Raw genomic sequence first — 16,581 nt, 5'->3', positions numbered from 1 at the left:
CTGCAGATGCTGGTACAAATCGACGGTATCACAAAATGCTGGAGTAACTCAGTGGGTCAGGCAGCATCTCTGGAGAGAAGGAATGGGTGACGTTTCAGGAAGAGGCCCTTCTTCAGACGGAGATCCTGGAGGCCTTCCTTGAACGCTGGTAGAGTGTATTGTTGATAAAGCTGACAATATTTTAATCCGATAACTGTTTGATTGTAAACTGCAATTGGCAGTCTTGATTTTGTTACTACTCGGTATTCCTGTACAATTGAATGGAAGCATTTTGTATATTAAAAACAAAATGAGCAGTGGGCAGGGCCACTCCTGGTGGTCGGGTCGGAGCCCCAAGGCCAGGCTGGGGCCAGGACGAGATCAGGTTGGAGCCTCCAATGGAGACCAGGACGGGTGAGGTGGACAGGCCACACCGGCGAGAACAGAGGGGGGCCTGGTGTAGGGGGGGGGGGGAACATAGAAAAATAGGTGCAGGAGGAGGCTATTTGGCCATTCGAGCCAGCACCGCCATTCATTGTGATCATGGCTGATCATCCACAATCAATACCCCGTGCCTGCCTTCTCCCCATATCCCTTGATTCCGCTAGCCCCTAGAGCTCTATCTAACTCTCTTTTAAATCCATCCAGTGAATTGGCCTCCGCTGCCCTCTGTGGCGAGAATTCCACGAATTCACAACTCTCTGGGTGAAAAAGTTTTATCTCATCTCAGTTTTAAATGGCCTCCCCTTTATTCTTAGACTGTGTGGCCCCTGGTTCTGGAAGAAGGTATGAGTACTTTGTGTAACTTTGTCAGCACCATGGTGGTGACTCTTTTGTGTACTTTCTCTGCAAAAACAAAGGACTTCACTGCACATGACAATAAAGTACCATCCTCAAGAGAAATGGACAGTTAATGTTTCAGGTCAAGGCCCTTTCTCTGGGGGGAGAGGGTGGAGGGAAGGTCATCAGTAGAATGAGGGTGGGATGGGGCAAGAGTTGGCATGCAACAAGTGGATCCAGATGAGGAGGTGTGGATGGCATCCGGTAAAGGAGAGGGATGGAGATACCAAGAGAGGTGGAGATCACCAGAGGCTGTAGATGGTGGAATCTAATCAGATGGGTGAACCGAATAAGGGAGATGGAGAGAATAGATGGAAATGAGGAGCAGGAAGGGTCCTAATCAAATGAGTACGTAGGCAATGGGCAGGTGATGGATGAGCAAGAAGCTAGGTTAGTGGGTGGTGTTGGGAACTTTGAGGATTATAATGAGGATGCGTAGGTTATAGTTTGGTTAACCCTGGGGCATGATGGGAAAATGGCCAAGATAGAATGTAGTTAAATTAGCTAAAGCTGAAACATTCTGCTGAGATCCAGGCTTTCTTATCTATTGGGGGGGGGGGGGGGGGGAACAGATTATGAGAATGTCACAGACAGCAGCCATTTGCGGACATTGATAGTAAGGATGGCGCAGCGGTAGAGTTGCCGCCTTACAGCGAATGCAGCGACGGAGACTCAGGTTCGATCCTGACTATGGGCGCCGTCTGTACGGAGTTTGTACGTTCTCCCCGTGACCTGCGGGTGTTTTCTCCGAGATCTTCGGTTTCCTCCCACACTCCAAAGACGTGCAGGTTTGTAGGTTAATTGGCTGGGCAAATGTAAAAATTGTCCCTAGTGGGTGTAGGATAGTGTTAGTGTGCGGGGATCGCTGGGCGGCACGGACCCGGTGGGCCGAAGGGCCTGTTTCTGCGCTGTATCTCTAAATCTAAAATCCTAAAAAATAGTTTTCCTTGCTCCTTCATGTGCTTTCTTCGTATAATTCAGAGATTGGGTGCGTCAGAGAGGATTGGCTTGAATATCTACAGGTGTACAGTAGAGAGCATATTGACTGGTTGCATCACGGCCTGGTTCAACAACTTGAATGCCCAGGGTGAAGGAGCTGAGGACTGGTGAACACTGCCCAGTCCATCAGGGGCACTGACCTCCCCACCATCGAAGGGATTTAACGGAGTCGCTGCCTCAAAAAGGCAGCGAGCTTCATCAGAGACCCACACCACCCTGGCCACACACTCATCTCACCCCTGCCATCGGGAAGAAGGTACAGGAGCCTGAAAACTGTAGCGTCCAGGTTCAGGAACAGCTTTTTCCCTACAGCCATCAGGCTATTACACACTACAACCTCAAATAAGCTCCGAACTACAGAGACTATTATTATTATTATTGCACTGTTATTGTTGTTTGTATTTTATGTGTACGTGTGTGTGCGTGTGTGGGTATATTGTGCGTGTATGTGTGAGTATGTGAACCTTTTTTCTCCTTTATTATATTATTTACAGTGCACTATGTTTACATATTCGGTTGTGCTGCTGCAAGTAACAAAGTTCATTGGTCTATCTGAGACACATGACAATAAAACGCGTTCTCTCTCTCTGTGATTGAAATTTCTCTTTGCAGCATTTCACGCTGAATATTTTCTGATCATTATTTTTTTTCACGGATAATTAATTTTGAGAGCAGGTGGCAAGGAGTTAAAACAGAAATAGCTGCAAATACTCAGCAGGCCAATTAACAACTGTGATGCCAGAAGCAGGGCTGGCAATTGCAAGTATGTGTGACACTTCAGCAAGGCTTAGAATTGTTCAAGGCATTTGAGCTTTTAATCATTTTCATGGACAGCGAAAGAAATGAAGAGAAGGGAATTCAGAGGGAATCAAATTTTAAAAAGGTGGTGGTGGAAGACCACATTGGTGATGATGGGACAAGTAAAGGATGAAGATCATAATCATAATCAAAGGTATTTATAAAATCACAAAATTCTGGAGTAACTCAGCAGGTCAGGCAGCATCTCAGGAGAGAAGGAATGGGTGACGTTTCGGGTCGAGAGCCTTCTTCAGACTTAGCCAAGTACGTTTTGCAACATCCGAGGAATTTCATTTGCCATACAGTCATACCAATAAAAAGCAACAGAACACGCAAAATACATTTTAACATAAACATCCACCACAGCAACTCCTCCACATTCCCCACAGTGATGGAAGGCGGAAAAAAGATCAGCCTTCTTCTCTTCTTTGTTCTCTGTTCTCGAGCCTTCCGTTGTCGGGGCGATCTTGGCTCCCATATCTGACGGTCGGGCTCTCCGTGTCGGGGCGATCAAGCTCCCGCATCGGGGGGAATCCCAGCTCCTCCGCGCAAGGTGACCAGACCCCGGGTCGGGGCTGGTCGAACCTTCTGCGACTTTGGAGCTTCCCGACATCAGAGACTGCAAGCTCCTTGATGGTGAAATACGCAGGCCGCGGTTGGAGTGTCGACCCCAGGCAAGGGATCACAGGCTCCGATGGTAAATGCACGGCCCCCGTGGGGTGGGGTGGGGGAGGAGTCAGTCTACCCCACGACAGAAGGGGGAGGAGTTAGAGCCAGCGAGGTTGTAGATTGCACATTTTCTGTATCACATGCACCATTGGTTTGTGAACAGTGATTTTGCGACTTTGATGCTATCACTTAGAGACCTAGAGTCAGAGAGCTTCACCGCATGCAATGAATTAACACCTGCTTCAAATAAAGTAACACGGGCAGGAGAATGGCTTCGATGGCGGCACGGTGGCGCAGCGGTAGAGTTGCTGCTTTACAGCGAATGCAGCGCCGGAGACTCAGGTTCGATCCTGACTACGGGTGCTGCACTGTAAGGAGTTTGTACGTTCTCCCCGTGACCTGCGTGGGTTTTCTCCGAGATCTTCGGTTTCCTCCCACACTCCAAAGACGTACAGGTTTGTAGGTTAATTGGCTGGGTAAATATAAAAATTGTCCCTAGTGGGTGTAGGATAGTGTTAATGTACGGGGATCGCTGGGCGGCACGGACTTGGTGGGCCGAAAAGGCCTGTTTCCGGCTGTATATGATATGATATGATATGATATGAATTATCTGCAGTAATGGATGTGTAAGAAAATAACTGCAAATGCTGGTATGAATCGAAGGTATTTATTTCACAAAATGCTGGAGTAACTCAGCAGGTCAGGCAGCATCTCAGGAGAGAAGGAATGGGTGACGTTTTGGGTCGAGACCCTTCTTCAGTCTGAAGAAGGGTCTCAACCCGAAGTCACCCATTCCTTCTCTCCTGAGATGCTGCCTGACCTGCTGTTACTCCAGCATTTTGTGCAGTAATGGATAGATTATTTCTGACATTCAACCAAAGCTCAGTCAATTCAATTAAGTAAATTTCATTTCTAGAACATTTTATTGTTAAAATTTCTAGTCCTTTCAATATATTCCATGTGGACTTCCAGTGGCAACAAGTCGTGAGGAAAATGTATTATATATTAAAGCAACAGACAATGCACTCCAGCAAGCCAATGTACACAAAGGCAGTCACCATTCCAACTGAATCCTACCTTTATCATGAAAATGAATGGAGAATTGTTTCTAAATTGTGCAACTATCATCATAGTAAGATTTGCTGTTCCACCCAACGTTCCCGTGCCAATGCCAAGCTTCTCATAATTACCATCACCAGGGCGGCACGGTGGCGCAGCGGTAGAGTTGCTGCCTTACAGCAAATGCAGCGCCGGAGACTCGGGTTCGATCCTGACTACGGGCGCCATCTGTACGGAATTTGTACGTTCTCCCGGTGACCTGCGTGGGTTTTCTCCGAGATCTTCTGTTTCCTCCCACACTCCAAAGACGTACATGTATGTAGGTTAATTGACTGGGTAAATGTTAAAAAAAATTGTCCTTAGTGTGTGTAGGATAGTGTTAATGTGCGGGGATCGCTGGGCGGCGCGGACTCAGTGGGCCGAAGGGCCTGTTTCCACGCTGTATCTCTAAATCTGAAGCTCTAAATCATAATCATACTTTATTAGCCAAATATGTTTTGCAACATACGAGAAATTTGTTTTGCCATACGGTCTTACCAATAAAAAGCAACAGGACACACAAAATACATTTTACCATGAACATCCACCACAGTGACTCCTCCACATTCCTCACTGTGATGGAAGGCCAAAAAAAGTTCAATCTCTGCCCTTCTTTGTCCTCCAGCGGAATTGATGTTCTTCAATGCTACTTATACACCGATCAGCCGAAACATTATGACCACAGACAGGCAAAGTGAATAACATTGGTTATCTTGTTGCAATGGCACCTGTCAAGGGGTGGGATATATTAGGCAGCAAGTGAACAGTCAGTTCTTGAAGTTGATGTGTTGAATGCAGGAGAAATGGGCAGGAGTAAAGACCTGAGCGACTTTGACAAGGGCCAAATTGTTATGGCCAGACGACTGGGTCAGAGCATCTCTGAAACGGCAAGGCTTGTGGGGTGCTCCCGGTCAGCAGTGGTGAGTACCTACCGACAGTGGTCCGAGGAGGGACAAACCACAAACCCGCGACAGACAGGGTGTTGGGCGCCCAAGGCTCATCGATGCACGAGGGCAACGAAGGCTATCCCGTCTGGTCCGAACCGACAGAAGGTCGACTGTGGCACAAGTCACAGAAATTTTTAATGTTGGTCACGGGAAGTATGTGTCACAATACACAGTGCATCGCACCCTGCTGCGTATGGGGCTGCACACGGAGGACCAACAGCATATTAGGCGGGTGGTCATAATGTTTTGGCTCATCAGGTCATAGTGTGTTGGCTGATCGATGTATATCTTTAAGGTGGAGATGGATAGATTCTTGATTAGTACGGGTGTCAGGGGTTATGGGGAGAAGGCAGGAGAATGGGGTTGGGAGGGAAAGGTAGGTCAGCCTTGATTGAATGGCGGAGTAGACGTGATGGGCTGAATGACCTAATTCTGCTCCTACAACTTAGGAACTTATGAATTAATCCCATCAATTTATCTTTCAATTCTGTCCTCCCCTTTGTGCCTGCCTGGTTTTCCCCTTAAATCTACACCTGTTTTTTTGAGTCCTTGTGTGGTCCTTGTACATTTAACTTTGACGGTGGCGCAGCGGTAGAGTTGCTGCCTTACAGCGAATGCAGCGCCGGAGACTCAGGTTCGATCCTGACTACGGGCGCCGTCTGTACGGAGTTTGTACGTTCTCCCCGTGACCTGCGTGGGTTTTCTCCGAGATCTTCGGTTTCCTCTCACACTCCAAAGACGTGCAGGTTTGTAGGTTAATTGACTGGGTAAATGTAAAAATTGTCCCTAGTGTGTGTAGGATAGTGTTAATGTGCGGGGATCGCTGGTTGGCGCGGACTCGGTGGGCCGAAGGGCCTGTTTCCGCGCTGTATCTCTAAAACTAAAAAAAATACTAAATCTTTCCCTGAATTGTTGTACATCTCTTGCCTTCAGGGAGTGACACGATGCCTTGTTCTAGTGACCTGTCAAATCCTTACACCATTATCACTCCATTCAGCATATAGCTTTGAGGCAAAGCAAGAATAGGTGGCACAGATGCTGCAGTTGAACTAAAAACACCTAAAAATAATCAACACACCATCTGAATTGCTTCATCCCTTAACTTCACTGAAGCAGCACAGTGGCACAGCAGTAGAGCTACTGCCTTACAGCGCCAGAGACCCGGGTTCGATCCTGAATATGGATGCTTGTCTGTACAGAGTTTTTATGTTCTCCCGGTAGCCTACGTGGATTTTCTCCGAGATCTGCAGTTTCCTCCCACACTCCAAAGACATACATTTTTGTAGGTTAATTGGCATGGTATAATTGTACAAAAAAATGTAAAATGTGTGTGGGATAGTGTTAATGTGCAGAGATCGCTGGTCAGTGCAGTCTTGGTGGCCGAAGGCCCTGTTTCCACGCTGTCCCTCTAACCTAAACTAAACTAAACTAAACTTACTAACATCATTTTCACATAGAGAATCTTCTCTTTCTTAAGTAGTTCTTTCTCCTTCAGATCTTTAAAATCTCAGCCAATTTAGCCAATTTATGGCTCTAAGTGCTTTTCATCTTGTGTGGTGTTATTTATCTTAGTCCTTAGGAAAATAGCTGCAGATGCTGGTACAAATCCACGGTATCACAAAATGCTGGAGTAACTCAGCGGGTCAGGCAGCATCTCAGGAGAGAAGGAATGGGTGACGTTTCGTCTGAAGAAGGGTCTGGACCCGAAATGTCACCCATTCCTTCACTCCCGAGATGCTGCCTGGCCCGCTGAGTTACTCCGGCAATTTGTGATACCTTAGTCCTTATGTCGGCTTTCTCATCAAAAAGATAACACTCAGAATCATCTGACAATGTAAGGAGTTAAACAATATGGGGGTGATACCTGCTTCAGTCTGATCCAGTATCTGAAGATCACAACTTCCTTTTCTCTCAAGTAGCAGGCTGATCTGTTTTTCCCTGGTGATTGCATCAACAGTGTTAGCCTGCAGAGAGACATCGAAATCCAGGTGAGATTCAACCACAAATTGGGAATGAACTATAATTGTATATCGTAAATTAACATTTGCACAAAGCTGGAGGAATTGCTTGTAAATTTTACTTAAGTCCTGAAGAATGATATCTTTGAAGTATTCCTCTTGTCTGTGCTTAAAGGCAATTGGATGTTTGCAATTATAGTGATATCATTGAACTTCCGATACCGTATTTGCATTGTAATAGGAAATTCTCAGCAGCTCTTTACTGATGCATTGAAAATGCTCTTCCTAGGGTTATAAACTTTAAATGATCCATAATCTCTCTCAACTCAGAGCAGAGTCACCTCTCGTGTGATAAATTGGTACAAAAATGCAGGTTATTAAAACAACGAGTAGCATCATTGGTTTGTATTTCATCGATGTTTGAAATACCTCTTCTCTTTCAGGCTAATCAATCCATTGTACACTTTTGTCAGCAAATGCCAAGGCACAACATTTCCATAAGCTGGTCAATTATGCTTATCTGCCATTTCCTTCTAAAATGAATAGTGAAAGATATGCACTGTGACCCGTAAAGCATGGGATAAATTTGAACACAGCTTGTGTGGGCAAGGGGCTCGAGGGTTAAGGGATTTTCTTTCCACCTTCAGAGGTTGAACACAGAGTGGAAGAGCAACAATCTTGCGGGAACAACATATCAACTTTAAAACATTGTCGAGAAGAAGTATTTCAGTGTGCCAGAGAGTGATACAGCATGGGAACAGGCCCTTCGGCCCAACTTGCCCACTCCAGCCAACATGTCCCATCTGCACTAGTCCCACCTGCTCACATTTGGTCCATAACCTTCCAAACCTGTCCTATCCATGTACCTGTCTAACTGTTTCTTAAACGTTGGGATAGTCCCTGCCTCAACTACCTCCTCTGGCAGCTTGCTCCATACACCCACCACCCTTTGCGTGAAAAGGTTACCCTTCTAATTCCTATTAAATCTTTTTCCCTTCACCTTAAACCTATGTCCTCTGGTCCTCGATTCACCTACGCTGGCCAAGACACTCTGTGCATCTACCCAATCTATTCCTCTCAAGAAAGTAGGCAAGGTGCAGCGGAGTGGCCTGTTGGGAGTGGCTGTGTTGAGGGAAAGTGCAACTTGAGGCTTTGGCAAGAAGGGCTATGGGCAAGAGTGCTGACCAGTCAAGCCCAGAGCAGCAGCAGGTGAGAAGTGTGAATAGGTGCTGTTGGAAACACATCATGGAGGCAAGCAGCAGCTGCATGATGTGGGAGCTGATGGACCCCTTGGTGGTTCCTGGTGATTACTGTAATGTCCTCTGTAAGACCCTGTTGTGCCTAGCACAATGAATATACGCCCGACATCTTGTAAGAAGATTTTATTACTGATCCTTCACCAGGAAACTTCTAGAAGCTCACCTGACCTCAGTCACAAGGCACAAGCCCATTGGCCCTAGAAGCTCACCTGACCTCAGTCACAAGCCCATTGGCCAGCTTCTGCTCTTGGCCTCAACCCCCTTGAGGGGGGGCACTGGCATTTACAATACATATACATCACAATTACATCTGCAATAAGTGTGGGTTGATTGTGGAAATGGGACTCAAATTTGTAGGAAGGAACTGCAGATGCATTCCCACACTTCCTGTCCGAGGCCTCCTCCATTGTCAGAGTGAGGCTAAACGCAAATTGGAGGAACAACGTCTCATATTTCGCTTGGGCAGCTTACAGCCCAGTGGTCTGAACATTGATTTCTCTCACTTCAGTTAGCCCCGACATTCCCTCTCTCTCTATCCCTCACCCACCCACAGGAGGAATGTGTCACAATACACAGTGCATCGCACCCTGCTGCGTATGGGGCTGCACACGGAGGTCCAACAGCATATTAGGTGGGTGGTCATAATGTTTTGGCTCATCAGGTCATAAAGTTTTGGCTGATCTCAATTATTCCACATTATACTGCAACTGCCAACTTTCTACCCAATCTCTTAACCTATCTGTACCCCTTTGCAGGCAACTTCCTTACTGTCTTTGTCTCCAGATAATTCTTCCTATCTATGGCAAGTGACTACATTAAACTCAGATTCTTCATTCAAGTTATCAGTGTAGATTATAAATTGTTGATGCCCCATATTGATCCGTGCAGCATTCCGCCTTACTGAATGCTAATCTGAAGATAACTCAGTTGTCTTCATCCGAAGATAGACATAAAATGCTTCGGTTTAAACAATAAATTTATTTCAAAATGCAAAATGCATTCAAGAGAGAGCTAGATAGAGCTCTTAAGGAAAGCGGAGTAAAGGGGTATGGGGAGAAGGCAGGAACGGGGTATTGATTGAGAATGAGCAGCCATGATCACATTGAATGGCGGTGCTGGCTCGAAGGGCCAAATGGCCTCCTCCTGCACCTATTGTCTATTGTCTAAACCAGCATCTGCAGTTCCTTCATACTAATTTGTCTTCTTTGTTTTCTGCCAGTTAGGCTGCGCTAAAATCCAAATACACCTGCTCGTCCGACTGTGTAGGCAGGAACTGCAGATGCTGGTTTGAATCAGACTGAATCAGGGTTTGCATTAACCAGCAGCAATCAGAAGAAGGGTCTTGACCCGAAACGTCACCCATTCTTTTTCTCCAGAGGTGCTGCCGGTCCCGCTGAGTTACTCCAGCATTTCATGTCTGTCTACTGGTTCCCTCTGAACTATTCTAGTCGTCACTTGCTCAGGAAATGAACAGCAGATCAGTCAAATGCAAATTTATTTTCATAAGACCATGCTGGCTTTGCTCAGTGTTTGCTTTGAAGAAGGGTCCAGACCCAAGACATCGCCTACCCATATCTTCCAGAGATGTTGCCTGCCCCACTCAGTTACTCCAGAACTTTGTTTTATTTTGTAAACCAGTATCTGCAATTGCTTGTCTATATACCTATCAAGGCGTTTTGTTAGTACAACCTTCCTTCCAGGTTCCAGTAGTTTCCTTGTATTGACATTAGAGAAATGAATTGGAAATTCCCTTTTTCCACTCTCCCCTTTTTTAAAAATGCTGACATGACTTCGCTACACTTCAATATGCAGGAATAGCCAATAGGTGCAGGAGGAGGCCATTTGGCACTTCGAGCCAGCACCGCCATTCAATGTGATCATGGCTGATCATTCACAATCAGTACCCCGTTCCTGCCTTCTCTCCATACCCCCTGACTCCGCTATCCTTAAGAGCTCTATCTAGCTATCTCTTGAATGCATTCGGAGAACTGGCCTCCACTGCCTTCTGAGGCAGAGAATTCCACAGATTTACAACTCTCTGACTGAAAAAGTTTTTCCTCATCTCTGTTCTAAATGGCCTACCCCTTATTCTTAAACTGTGGCCCCTGGTTCTGGACTCCCCCACATTGGGAACATGTTTCCTGCCTCTAACGTGTCCAATCCCTTAATAATCTTATATGTTTCAATAAGATCCCCTCTCATCCTTCTAAATTCCAGTGTATACAAGCCTAGACGCTCCAGTCTCTCAACATACGACAGTCCCGCCATTCCGGGAATTAACCTAGTGAACCTACGCTGCACACCTACGCTGCAGTGAATCAGGCATTCACCAGCGATGGAAATAGGGGGGTACTCAGGGGGATGGCGCTCCCCTAGTTTTCAATTTCCAGCTCGGGGTTAATGAGTACTGCAGAAAGATTCGAGTCGTTTATCACTTTATTCAACTCAGACGAAAACGATTTGTTAACTGCCACTGTTAGCACTTGTTAACAGCCAGTAGTTAACAGGTAGTAGTTATACAATGTGTCATCAATACATCGATCCACATTGCTCAGTAAATGTAATTGTGTTTTGACCATGTATTAATGACACCGCGTTCCTTTGAACAAAATTCAAGGGAGAATTTCTTAAACTCACTGTCAGGGCTACCGGACCGCGAGCACGGGCTCAGGTAAAGTCACGTTATTTTATTATTCCACGTTATTTTATTTGCCGCTCTGCCGCTGAGCCTCAGTTGTTTCAGTTAAATTAGAATGGATGGGGAGAAAATTAAATAAGTAGTACCAATAGTTTTTTCCAGCCTAAATCGTGAGTGGTGAATATTTTATTGTGGGTGGTTTTGCAAGCGGAAATATTTTATTATATATCACTATCAAATTTTATTATATATCACTATCAAATATCTATAAATTTCAGATTTGTGTACCCCAGTGAAAATGAGCATACTGAGATACTTTAAAAGACAGCGTCTTCAGATCGATGAAGAAATAAATGATAATGAAAACACTCAGCCAGAAAAGAAGGCAAAATTACTTGAAAATGATAATGTAACTGATGCTGCTGTTTCGCCTGATGCTACATGCGAAGACATTTCAAAAGACATTGAAAAATGTGATCTTCCAGACACTGTTGGACACAAGAAATGTACTTAAAAGCGCTATATAAATGTAATGCATTATTATTATTATTATTAAACAAAAAGAAAGAATATCCCTGGCTAATTGTTAAAAACAGTTAGGATGTCGTGTATGCAGCAAGTGTCATCTTGAACTTGAACGAACACAAGGAATTCATTTGTCTCGTGAGTGGTGCGGTGTTAATGTAGTAGGAGTGAGTGATGATAAAGCAAAACAGTTCATGAGTTTAAGAAAAAAAGATTTTTAAGCACAAAAATAGTGACGCTCATATCAGATGCCAAAAAATCAATGAAACAGCTGAAAAAAAAGCAATAAAAAATGTAGTGTATATGTCACTGAAAAAGGACGAAGCAAAAACAGGTTGACTTTTTAGAACTGTATATAATATTGTACACAAAGGGGGGAAGACCCTACACTGATATGTCTTCTGATATTGAACTGCAAGAAAGAAACGGCATCGACTTAGGGTACGTTCTCCACTCCCGTAAGTCATGTGCAGATGTTTCTCACCACATAGGGAACCAGATGCAAAAGACAGTGGTGGAAAATATAATTTCAAAACAATCTAAAACGTCTATTATGATTGATGAATCTACTACTATTAATGGGAAAACTGTTCTAGTAGTCTGCTTGAGAGCAGCAGTTGGTGAATCTTCCCAACCTATATCATTCTATTTTGACTTAGAACATATGAAACTTGGTGCAAATGCAAAATGTATATATGATGAGCTTCTAAGTTGCTTACAAAGAGATGGTTTTTCAATACAGTACCTAAAAGAAAATGTGATATCACTTGTAACTGATGGTGCATCAGTAATGTAAGGATGAAATGCAGGGGTTGCAAAACTATTTCTTGATGATTTCCCTAATGCAACTGTTTGGCACTGTGCCAGTCACAGGCTTGAACTCAGTGTAGGTGATGCTGTAAATGAAGTTGCAGGTTTGAATCATTTTCAGATATTTTGTGATAAATTGTATTCCTTATATCATAGGTCTCCTAAGAATCAGGATGAGTTAACTGCATGTGCTGAGGCTCTTCCCTGTCAACTGTTGAAAATTGGTCGTGTTTTCAGTGTGAGATGGGTTGCTTCGTCTTACCGAACTGGAAAGGCAACGTGACAGTCTTATAAAGCTATTTGGGGAGCATTTTGGAAAAGCACGCTGTGATGCTTCAAGATCTAGTGCAGAGAGAGCAAAGTACGAGGGGCTAAAAAACGTATTAGAGTCATCAGCTTTCCTAAATAATTTGGGCTTGTTGGTGGACAGTTTGCTAGAGTTGTCTGAACTGTCACTTGAACTGCAGAACCGAAATTGTACACTTAGTAAAGCACATGAGGAAATTAAACGAACTATCAAGGTTCTTGAATGTCAAATAGAGAAGCCAGGAAAATGTTATACTCAAGTGGAGAAAGCAACAAGCCAGATGATATTTAATGGAATAAATTTGAGAGCTGGTAAAGTACCTACTATACATAGACAACAGTTTTTGAGGAGTTTGGTCAATAATATGAAATCCAGGCTGCTTGAATCTACAACAGCTTCCAATGATAAATGTAAAAAGTTAATTAACAAGTCGAAATATTTAGATATAAACAATATTCCAGAAGATTCACTTTTTACCTTTGGGGATAATGATGTAGAAGAAATGGCAGAACAATTTGGCTTAAATGGTCAGCTGTGTGTCAAAGCCTTCAGAGAGTTCAAGGAATCTAAAGGGGAGATAGTTTCTGCAGATTTTCAGCAGCTGGTAACGGCTGTAAATACATTCGGTATCGACAGCAGAATGTGAAAGGAGCTTCAGTGGCATGAATTTCTGCATGTCCCCACAACGTGCTAGACTTCAAACTGATCATCTCTCAACTCTTCTATTTATTAAGTTGGTGTGGACCTCTCTGTCAAAATTCAACCCAAAGAATATGTGTGGACATGGCTTCTTAGTGGCAGAAGGCGTGCTGAAGAAACGGCATGCAGAAAGAAAGAGGTGACAGAAAAAAATGGAGATTATATACCATTATGGAACAGAGAGAGAGAGACAGAGAGAGAGAGAGACAGAGAGAGAGAGAGAGAGACAGAGAGAGAGAGACAGAGAGAGAGAGACAGAGAGAGAGAGAGACAGAGAGAGAGAGACAGAGAGAGAGAGAGACAGAGAGAGAGAGAGACAGAGAGAGAGACAGAGAGAGAGACAGAGAGAGACAGACAGAGAGAGAGAGAGAGACAGAGAGAGAGAGAGAGACAGAGAGAGAGAGAGAGAGAGACAGAGAGAGAGAGAGAGAGAGAGAGAGAGAGAGAGAGAGAGAGACAGAGAGAGAGAGAGACAGAGAGAGAGAGAGACAGAGAGAGAGAGAGACAGAGAGAGAGGGAGACAGAGAAGAGAGAGACAGAGAGAGAGAGACAGAGAGAGAGAGACAGAGAGAGAGAGAGAGAGAGAGAGACAGAGAGAGAGAGAGAGACAGAGAGAGAGAGAGAGACAGAGAGAGAGATACAGAGAGAGAGAGAGACAGAGAGAGAGAGAGACAGAGAGAGAGAGAGACAGAGAGAGAGAGAGACAGAGAGAGAGAGAGACAGAGAGAGAGAGAGAGAGAGAGAGAGACAGAGGGAGAGAGGAGAGAGAGATTCAGGAGAGAGAGAGAGAGAAGAGAGAGAGAGAGAGAGAGAGAGAGAGAGAGACAGAGAGAGACAGAGAGAGAGGAGAGAGACAGAGAGAGAGAGAGACAGAGAGAGAGAGGAGACAGAGAGAGAGAGAGACAGAGAGAGAGAGACACACAGAGAGAGAGAGAGACAGAGAGAGAGAGACAGAGAGAGAGGACAGAGAGAGAGAGAGACAGAGAGAGAGAGACAGAGAGAGAGAGACAGAGAGAGAGAGACAGAGAGAGAGAGAGAGAGAGAGACAGAGAGAGAGAGAGAGAGAGAGAGACAGAGAGAGAGAGAGACAGAGAGAGAGAGACAGAGAGAGAGAGAGAGAGAGAAATGCCAGAAAGCAGCTGTGACATATAATACACAATAAACTATATTATAAATACACAATAAAGAAGTTATGCATTCTTGTACTCTTACATGGGTATGACCGCACATTAAAAAAAATCCCCCCTTCCATCCCAACCTCACGGACTTTAGAGTATCCCAAGTTCCTCAAACCCATTTCCATCACTGGCATTCACTGTATGTTTTGCCCCTGCTTTCAAAACTCTGCCATATGGATCTTCCAGTCTTTGTTTTGTATGGGCTTTCAAGTTCACGAACTTCTCTAATATTATTTTTTTAATAATATTTTTCACCCTCAGTTCTCCATAAAGCCACGTTCTCCAAAATTTCAAACAGTTTTATCTTGTTCAATTCTTTGTTCAATTCCTCTGCCATTTCCTAACCTCCAGTATTGTTCCTCTGGCCTCTTACTGTAAAGGACTGTATTTACCCCCCACAACTAGTCTTTTCCTTTTTACATTTTCACGAAGGACTCTTTTGTGAAATGGTCCGTTTTGTAAAATTTGACGAAGAGATTCTCCCGACCACAGTCACAATGATGAGATGACGAGGAATGAAATTAAAGTAGCAAGAAACTATCCTTCCCATCCGACAACAGAGGGTTTCACCAGCAAGTGTAGTTTATGAAATTGATGGTAAACGAGGACATATTTCAACAAGTATGAAACGAAAGACTTCCATCGACTCTCGAACGGATATTAAAATAGGATATTAAATGTTAAAATTTCGCATCCACACTAGCAGTCAGAAAAACAGATTCGGAAATACACTCAGCACTTGGCATGTGAAGTAACGGAATAAGGAGTCATTCGTCCAATTTAAAGTGAGATGTAATCTTAATCGTTGACCTTTGAGGTGGCACTGGACAGATATCTGAGCTGGGGAGCTTTTGACTGGCTTTGCAATGACCGCGGTTACAATCTTACCTGCAGGGCGATGTAGCAATACACCAGTCCCAGAGCGCAGAGCCCGGACCTGCCTCCCATCGTCCAAGCCACCAAGCCCCAAAGTCCGGCTTGTCCAGTCCCAGTCGCCCCCCTTTGGCGAGGACTTCTCCAGCTCCAGGAGCAGGTGGGGGAATGGCAGAGATTCCTGGCGACCCGAAGACTCCGGGGACCAAGATTGCTGGTTCAAGCTGGTGATGCTAACAGAGGGAAAGACCACTAGCTTGGTCCTACCTTCCCCAGCGAGAGTCCGACCTCCTTCTCAACGTTGTCTGTGTGCACCGGTGTGAGAGCTGAAATAACCCATCACGACAGCCTCTCTCTCCTTGTGAAATACAACCCTCCTTCGTGAACCCCACTTCAGAGTCTCAGTAAGGTTGGTCACTGTTGTAGGAGGTGAACTGCAGATGCTGCTGATAGACACAAAAACAGCTGGAGTAACTCAGCGGGACAGGCAGCAACTCTGGAGAAGAGACTCTTCTTCTGGACGCTGCTGGGTCAACGCCAACCCTCTGGCAATTGGGAGAGACACTTCATGAAGAAATCGCCTTGTGTAAAGCGCACTGTTCAAAGCTGCGAAGAAGAATTGGGAAGTTTGGGAGGAAAGAAAAATATTAGCCATAGACAGTGCCACCTCCCGCACGAAGCAGCACAATACTCAGGATTTCACTGTAACGTTGCAGAGTGCACCGCTCCTGGAATTTAGAAGGATGAGAGGAGATCTTATCGAAACGTATAAGATTATTAAGGGGTTGGACACGTTAGAGGCAGGAAACATGTTCCCAATTTTGGGGGAGTCCAGAACCAGGAGTCACAGTTTAAGAATAAGGGGTAAGGCCATTTAGAACTGAGATGAGGAAAAACTTTTTCAGTCAGAGAGTTGTGAATCTGTGGAATTCTCTGCCTCAGAAGGCAGTGGAGGCCAAGTCTCTGAATGCATTCAAGAGAGAGCTAGATAGAGCTCTTAAGGA

At 44.8% G+C, this 16,581-nt stretch overlaps 1 protein-coding gene across 2 annotated transcripts in view; it reads right to left on the bottom strand.

Moving 5' to 3' along the window:
* The window catches only part of LOC144596347 (parathyroid hormone 2 receptor-like), an 86,756-nt gene extending 70,605 nt beyond the window's left edge, over positions 1-16,151 (bottom strand). Inside the window, exons 1-2 of one of the 2 annotated variants that reach the window (XM_078404595.1) lie at positions 15,593-16,151; positions 7,195-7,294 (exon numbers count right to left, since the gene is read on the bottom strand). In XM_078404595.1, coding sequence (XP_078260721.1) covers positions 7,195-7,294; positions 15,593-15,652 — 160 coding nt within the window. In that variant the 5' untranslated portion in view covers positions 15,653-16,151. The remainder of the gene's footprint in view (positions 1-7,194; positions 7,295-15,592) is intronic. The other variant, XM_078404596.1, reaches the window with a different exon arrangement.
* Positions 16,152-16,581: the final 430 nt, after the last annotated feature.

This window comes from Rhinoraja longicauda, chromosome 8 (genome assembly GCF_053455715.1).
Source record: "Rhinoraja longicauda isolate Sanriku21f chromosome 8, sRhiLon1.1, whole genome shotgun sequence".
In the NCBI taxonomy this organism is placed as follows: Eukaryota; Metazoa; Chordata; class Chondrichthyes; order Rajiformes; family Arhynchobatidae; genus Rhinoraja; species Rhinoraja longicauda.
Note: the sequence above shows the minus strand (reverse complement) of the source record. Positions and strands in the feature narration are given on the sequence as shown.